Source organism: Monopterus albus, unplaced genomic scaffold (genome assembly GCF_001952655.1).
Source record: "Monopterus albus unplaced genomic scaffold, M_albus_1.0 scaffold257.1, whole genome shotgun sequence".
NCBI lineage: Eukaryota > Metazoa > Chordata > Actinopteri > Synbranchiformes > Synbranchidae > Monopterus > Monopterus albus.
Window position 1 is genome coordinate 57335 of NW_018128137.1, and position 8220 is coordinate 65554.

Consider the following 8220-nt stretch of genomic DNA (forward strand, 5'->3'; position numbering starts at 1 on the left):
CTTGAGCACCGCTCTAAAAATGTGACTGTTTTCATATTTGTCAGTTTTGTAACATCTGACTCGTACCATCTAAACAACTAAAACAGTCTTCCACTTGTACCTTTTAGACGGTATAAAACATCTGGTCTAAATATGGACCTATCTTTTAATTGTCAGAGCAGATTCTCTTGTTTATACCACACATGAGCGGTCTCTCAAAGTTCTTATCCAACAGGTATTTGGCACTGAAAATGGTCGTGAAAATGCTAAAAAGGTATGGTAAAGTAAAAATAAACAAGCAAAGTAATTTCTTTACTTTTATGGCCCAAAGTTGTTTGTAGTTTCAGTTAATGGCATATACTCGTAGTCGTTTCAGTATTTGAATCAGTATGCAAATATGAATGTAGGTCAGCTACCAGCACTAGTTTAATACACATGGCCTACTACCCAATACTGTTAATAAGAGACTTATTCTGATGAGCAGTCCCCAGCCACATCGACCTGATCAGTGTTTGATTGTTGTGTCTTGTTGCTTTTCTTCTTCTCTCTCTCCTCTATCCACTCACCCCAACCGGTCGAGGCAGAAGGCCGCCCACCAAGAGCCGGGGTCTGTCGGAGGTTTCTTCCGTTAAAGGGAGTTTTTCCTCCCTACTGTCACCAAGTGCTTGCTCAAGGGGGATTTGTTGGGTTTTCCCTATGTAATAATATTGATAACAGTAAGGTCTAGACTTTAGTTTGTAAAGTGTCCTGAGATGACTTTTGTTGTGATTTGGTACTATACAAATAAAATTTGATTTGATTTGATTATTGAGGGTTCACACTACCACAGAGTTGCTGTATTGATAAAATAATGATGACTGAGATGTGGAAGAAACGCAGCTGCAGAGGAAAGTGTAGGTTAGTTTGTGTGCCTCATTGTAAACACAGCACAACACCGAGGCTGTGGGAATGTCTAATGAAGCAAGTGGTGGCACAGACACAAACCTCCTGATTTAAAATGCCACTTCATTACCATAATCTTATTTAACGGGAGTAAACACGGGAACGCAAGAGACAGATGAGGGAGAAAACAAATAGGGATGAGGAAAAAAGGTGGGAGTGTGCGTGCGTGTGCGACAACATTCAGCCGGGGTCACAACCTTGATTTTGTTACGTCGTTAGCGGAAGGCTGACTGACGGTTACTTGCCACAGAAAATACTCGTTTCTGATTGACTGTAACACCCCCTCAAGCATAGTTCTGGTCAACTGTTTAATTAACATTCTAAATCAGTTTGTGAGGTATGGGCACATCTATGTATATAGGCTAATAGACTGCAGGTAGCCATGGCAACAGCATCCACCCATTCATCCATCTTCGTCCGCTTTATCCGAGACTGGGTCGTGGGGGCAGTAGTCCGAGCAGAGCCTCCCAGACTTCCCTCTTCCCACACACCTCCTCTAGCTCCTCAGGAGGAACCCCAAGGTGTTCCCAGGCCAGCCGGGAGACAGTCTCTCCAACGTGTCCTGGGTCTGCCCCGAGGTGCAGGTGTCCGAGTCACCTCAACTGGTTCCGCTCAGCATGGAGGAGCAGCGGCTCTACTCTGAGCTCCTCACGGGTGACTGAGCTCCGTACCCTATCCCTAAGGGTGCACCCAGCCACTCTACGGAGGAAACTCATTTCTGCCGCTTGTATCCGCGATCTCATTCTTTCGGTCATGATCCAAAGTTCATGGCCATAGGTGAGGGTAGGAACGTAGATCGACTGGTAAATTGAGAGCTTCGCCTTATGCCTCAGCTCCTTCTTCACCACAACGGACAACAGCATATAGTCTTGATTCAAGAAACTAACTGGAACTAATTAAGAATTATTTTAATTGAGCAATTAGTTATTCAGTTGTCCTTTTCTCTTTTAATATATACAGTGCTACCTGTTTATTGTTTGTTTTGTTTCATCACACATAAAACAGTGAATGTAGCCTACCTACAGTGCCTATAAAAGGTGTTCACCCCCTTGGATGTTTCACCCTTTTATTGATTGTATAAATCAGTCATGGTCAATATCATTCGGCTTTTTTGACAAAACTAATTACAAAATCCCCTTTAATGTCAAAGTGAAAACAGGTTTCTACAAAGTAATGTCAATTAAGTAAAAATATGTAATGTGAAATAAGTGATTGCATAAATATTCACTTCCTTCAAGTCAGTATTTAGTAGATGCACCTTTGGCTGCAGTTTTTTTTCATGCCCTAATAACAATAAAAACACTAAAGAATTTCATAATTCATGAATCAGAGGTTAATGTCAAAGTGAAAACAAGTTTCTACAAAATAATGTCAATTTAATAAAAAATATGTAATGGGAAGTAAGTGATTGCATAAATATTCAAACCCTTTAAAAAAGCCTGACCTAAGACTAGTGAGCGAGGTCACCAAGACACCTATGACTACTCTGGAGGAGTTACATGCTTCAGCAGCTGCGATGGGAGAGACTCTGCATACAACAACTATTGCCCAGGTTCTTCACCAGTCAAAGCTTTATGGGAGAGCAGCAAACAGAAAGCCACTGTTGAAGAAAGCTCATTAAATCTCGACTAGAGTTCACCAAAAGACATGTGAGAGACTCTGTGATCAAGTGGAAGAAAGTTCTTTGGTCTGATGAGACCAAAATGGTGCTTTCTGGCCATTAGACAAGGCGCCATGTTTGGCGGACACCAAACATAGCATCATAAAGGTAGAGGGTAAAATGAATGCGGCAAAATATTGGAAAATCCTGGAGGACAATCTTATTCAGTCTGCAAGAGAAGTATGGCTTGGGAGAAGATTTATTTTCCAGCAAGACAATGACCCGAAGCATACAGCAAAAGCTACACAGAAATGGTTTAAAGACAACAAGGTGAGTGTTCTGGAGCGGCCGAGTCAAAGCCCAGACCTCAGTCCAATAGAGGATTTGTGGCTGGACTGGAAAACCTGGCAGAGCTTGAGCAGTTTTGCAAAGAAGAATGGAGTAAAACTGCAGTGTCCAGATGTGTAAGCATGTTTGAGGCCTATCCACACAGACTCGGTGCTGTGACTGCAGCCAAAGGTGCATCTACTAAATACTGACTTGAAGGAAGTGAATATTTATGCAATCACTTATTTCACATTACATATTTTTATTTAATTGACATTACTTTGTAGAAACCTGTTTCACTTTGACATTAAAGAGGTTTTTTTTTTCATCAAAAAAGCCAAATGATATTGACCATGACTGATTTATGAAATCATAAAAGGGTAAAACAAGGGGGTGAATACTTTTTATAGGTGCTGTATGTACAGTTTTGAGGTAGGTCTACTTGAGTATTTTTATCTTCTACTTTATACTATGATTTAAATAGGCCTACATTTTAGAGGCAGTTGGTTTTTACTTCAGTGAAGTCAGGCAATCTGGACATTATGTCTGGGCGCTGTAAATACTAGAAACCAATCACCACCACGTGTTATTAAATTGTTGCTGTTATTATGACAGCCATTTTGATTGGTATGACATAAACCAGGATGGGTTCTGGTCCCAGAAGTGCAAGTGAAGTCCTATGGCATCTCTTTTTGGTAATTAGGATACTGCAGTTAAAATAACAAAATAGTTGTAGAATTTTGAATTTTATGAATTGTTTGGCTTATAATCAAAATATTTAAATAATACAAAAGAGTTTTGAGTGACTGTGCCATGCATCAGAGAAATTGAGACAATTCTACTAAAACATTTTTAAGTGAAACCAGCATGTTTCTAGGCTGCCAGTGCCTTAAATCCATGAGTTGTTGTCTACTGTGTGCCATCATGTCATAGACAGACATTTTTAGTATTTTGGTCACTTAAAAATATTAAAGATGATACATTAAATACATGTCAGCCACGATAGAACACACTAAAGAAAACCCTGAAAAAAATCCATCAAAAAAACTAAGTTCACCAGAAAACAACCGAGCATCCCCACAGATCATGCAAAATATTTCCTACGCGACCCTACAGCCACAAAGGTCACGTGGAGAATGTTCCCCAAGAGCTGTGGTGAGGACACAGGCCTACCATTTTCAGTTAATGAATGAACAAGTTAATGAATTAATGACCAAACTAATACACACATTTAACCAAGAAACAAACATGAAGTACAATAGTTCTTCCATTAAGCTGAGTTGATTGGTTTTAAAAATCCCTGACTGCCCCTGAACATGTCATCGGAGTGAGGTGGGTGTTGATGTGTGTGAAGGTCCAAAGTTTCTAAAGTACTGGCCACATAGTTTCTTTATATAGCAGAGATCGATAACACGTAAAATAACACTTTGGTCTTTAAGAATTTAGATTGTTTCCCCCTTTGGTAATCTACCAACAAGTTCCCCACATTACCTAACTTTACATTTTTTAGATACAGCAGCCTATAGCGTTACCTTTGATAACTTTTCAGAGTCGGATCAATAAAACAAAATGTAATCGATCTATGGTGGGAAATTCACAATATGCAACAGTAATGGAAACAATAAGAATGTTATATAACATTAGCTCCACTTTTACCACATTAAGTGTGATGTGTAGTTCACACAATAATGCATCAGTAGGCTCATTAATGCAATAATTCAGCATAATGAGTAGCCTACTTTTACTTTTCATAGCCTGCTTTAAGTATATTATGATGCTTGTAGGCCCACTTTTCCATAAATAACATTTAGTGATTTAACAATGTGCTGTTGCTAATTTTACTACTTAGGCATCAGTGTACCTTCATGGTCCCAGTGCTTTGCCTTTTCGTTGGTTCTGAGGGAAATGAAAGCCACAACGACAATCAGATACATCATAATTTAGGCCTACTGGGATTATTCTAAACCAAAACTCTACTTTTAAACGAATTCTACACAGACCTGAGGCCGCAGAAGAAACTTTCTCTAGTTATCTCACACAAATAGTTTAATGCTGCGATGGTATTTCTGGCTTCGTCGGGTGAAAAACTCTCAAAGATAGATAGATAGTTATCGCTGATTAGCTCTGAATGAACAATTCGACTTGTCATACACTACTTCGGGACAATGCTGCTGTCACTTTCCCTTAGTGTGAGAACAAATCACCGGTTTGGGCCCTTCTGTCGGCCACAGGCACCAGCAGGCCGCACTGCGATCACTCACTGCGAACTAATTGAAACGTTAAACCGTTAAAAATCATTTACACGTTTCATTAATTAACGTTAACAATGCATTTTAACGGCAGTGAGTCCAAACGGAACAATACAGTATTAACTCCCAAACCCCAACCAGGAAACATTTAGCGCTGCGTTTTAAACTTCGATCCGTTATTATGGTTCATTTTCAGGGGCGACGTGATTTTCTGGTCGGCTACAGCAAAGGCTAATTTAACGACAAAATAAAAAAAACATGGACTGAATTTTAATCAAAGTAATGGCGCAGATGTTTTATAGGTTAAAAAAACTAGATATTTATTTACTATTTATCAGTTTCGGCACATAAATGGCCTATAATTGATCCAAATGGTTAAAATGTGTTATTATTTGTTTATTGTTTTACAGACATATGTTTTAAAAACATATTTCTGTTCACTTCTAAAATTAGCAGAATTGTGTATTCGACGCGATATTATAATAAGTGTTATTATATTTGAATCCCTGCAGGCGCGGCCCAACATTTTCCCAAGAAGGGGCCATATGTAGGAGGGAGTGTGTCTGATTTCACTTAATAGTGATGCTGTGTTGGTAATTACATCAGGTTGGAGGACCGGCCGTCACCCCCCCCGTCCTCCCTCCTACCCACACAGAGCTGATTGGTCGCCGGGATGCAGCCGGGACAAAAACGGCGTTGTCCTGGTGACCCGGCCTCAGTGCGCCACAGCCCGCTATAAAACCGTGCGCTCTCACGCAGCCGTGCCAAATGGGCTGTCAGATGCGATTTGGAGTAACAAGTGGATCTGACGTTTAGGTTTTCACCTCATCGCGCTTGGAAACACTCGGTAAGTGTTCTAGACATTTTGGTTGTAGAACATTTCACCGGCCTTATAAGGACAAGGGGCAAGTCAGCTGAGCGCGGAAATGACAGGCTGTGTGCACGCACGGATAACTTAGGCTGTGGTTTATCAGATGACGGGAAAAGAAAAAGATAAAGCCACGTATTTATTTCTTTATGTATTTATTTATTTGGCCAGAGACACGTGTAAGTAATAGGTATATGCCTCTGCAGTATTCAGGATACCCTACATTATCCATCAGTCCATTATCAGCCGCTTGTCCGGACTCTGGTCTGATCAGTGTAGCTAAAGCCCAGACTTGTGAGCCTCAGTAGTTCGGCCTAACTATTAATTGTGTGCTGAATTAAATGTGCTTTTCCCCTAAGAAAGGGTTGATATTATCCAGCCTATGATGGCGGTGGTATGAAGTGGTGTGGGGACTCATTAAATTAAGTTAATTAACTAAGTTTTCTCTCCTCAGAATCCCTGCTAGACCTGGATCATGGACTCGGATACGAGCCGCGTGTCGAGCAGACCATCTTCTCCAGAGGTGGAAGACATTTTCTTGTCCACCCTGAAAAAGTCTGTGCACGGCTTCTCCGGCGCCGTGTCCTCCACACAGAGCGACTCTCCATCAGAGATCCCCAGCCTGCGCGGCCTCTCCGCCGCTGACGAGGACGCCCTCGCCCTCCGGGTGGCGTCCAAGAAAGACCGTAAACTCCTGTCGGAGAGCGAACTGCAGTCGATCCGCCTCAAGATCAACAGTCGCGAGAGGAAAAGGATGCACGACCTCAACGTGGCCATGGACGGACTCCGGGAGGTCATGCCCTACGCGCACGGACCGTCGGTGCGCAAACTCTCCAAAATCGCCACCCTGCTGCTGGCTAGAAACTACATCCTGATGCTGAGCAACTCGCTGGAGGAGATGAAGCGGCTGGTCAGCGAAATCTACGGCAGCAGCGGACACCACGGCGGCTTTCACCCGTCAGCTTGTGGGACAATGACACACGCGGGGCCCGTGCCAGGACATCCGGGGGATTCCCACACCTCACACCCGGCAGTGCACCACCCGCTTACACCCCCGCACCGCCTCCTTGTCCGCTCCCGGTATCTCCGCCGTCACCTCGGTCAGACCGCATCACGGACTCCTCAAAGCGCCCGCCGCCGGTGCAGGGCCGCTGGGCAGTAGTTTCCAGCACTGGGGCGTTGGCACCGGGATGCCTTGTCCATGCAGCATGTGCCAAGTCCCGCCTCCGCATGTGTCCAGCATGAGCACCGTCACCTTGCCCAGGCTGGCCAGCGACTCCAAGTGACTGCAGACTCGATGGAGACGAACTTTTGAGACTGTTACAGACTCTGTCTCACATGACGCTTTCTTTTAATTTAATCTCTGTTGCTGAATCCGTTACGTCCACGGAGCCAGTAAAGACTAGTGCATTGATTTTCCTTAATGGGACTTTGGGGTTTTGCATCTAACTCGTTTAATGGTAATTAACCTGACTTGTAACACGTGTCTCTTGGCGGAGCTCCTAAAGCACAACGGAACTTCACTTTATTATGGAAATCTTTGATGAGCCGGGCATCTGTGTGTCTCTGCAGTTATTTAAAGATAAAGTTGAATCACTGGTGATTTGCTTTTCTGTTCTGTGGTCCTACAGGAGGCAAAGTCCCAACGTGGATCAAACCATAGGGTGTAAATATGTAGAAGGATGATTGTGTTTAATAGTCGGAGATATTCTATATTAGAGGCTTGTTGATGTGGGAACATCCCCACTCCCTCTGCACCTTTTTGTTCTGTTTTATTTGATGCTTCTCTCCCGTTTCCTCCCCACTACACTCTCATCCACTGCCCAGCGCAAACATTAACCACTTCTTTATTTTTTTAATTAAAAATGAAAATGATATTTATTTACTTATTTTGGACAGGAACTTCAGATCAGTCTCTGAGTATGTTGGGCTTTGAAATGTAAAATAAAGGTGATGACTTGAAAAGGTAAAAAGTCTTTGGTGGTATTTTTAATGCTTTTTAAAATCTTATACCTTACACAATATAGAAGATTGAAAGCAGCACTAATCATATCAGCAGGCTTTATCACTGAATGCTAACATTATTACACAGAAGATGTAGATTTTATAGATATCAAACATTCTCAACTGTAATTTTATTCAGGAAAATTCCAATTGAGCTTCTCATTTGAACAAATATATGTAAAAATATAAATAAATACATATAAATAGTATTTGCTGATAATAAATAACTAGTGTTCATCATTAAGCTTTTC

General features: G+C 42.0%; 1 protein-coding gene across 1 annotated transcript; it reads left to right on the top strand.

Moving 5' to 3' along the window:
* The first annotated feature begins 5709 nt into the window (after positions 1–5709).
* On the top strand, positions 5710–7925 carry olig2 (oligodendrocyte lineage transcription factor 2). Its single transcript, XM_020621310.1, is given in 3 exon segments — positions 5710–5944; positions 6420–7018; positions 7020–7925. Coding segments are annotated over 2 exon segments (810 nt in total). The 5' UTR covers positions 5710–5944; positions 6420–6440; the 3' UTR covers positions 7252–7925.
* Positions 7926–8220: the final 295 nt, after the last annotated feature.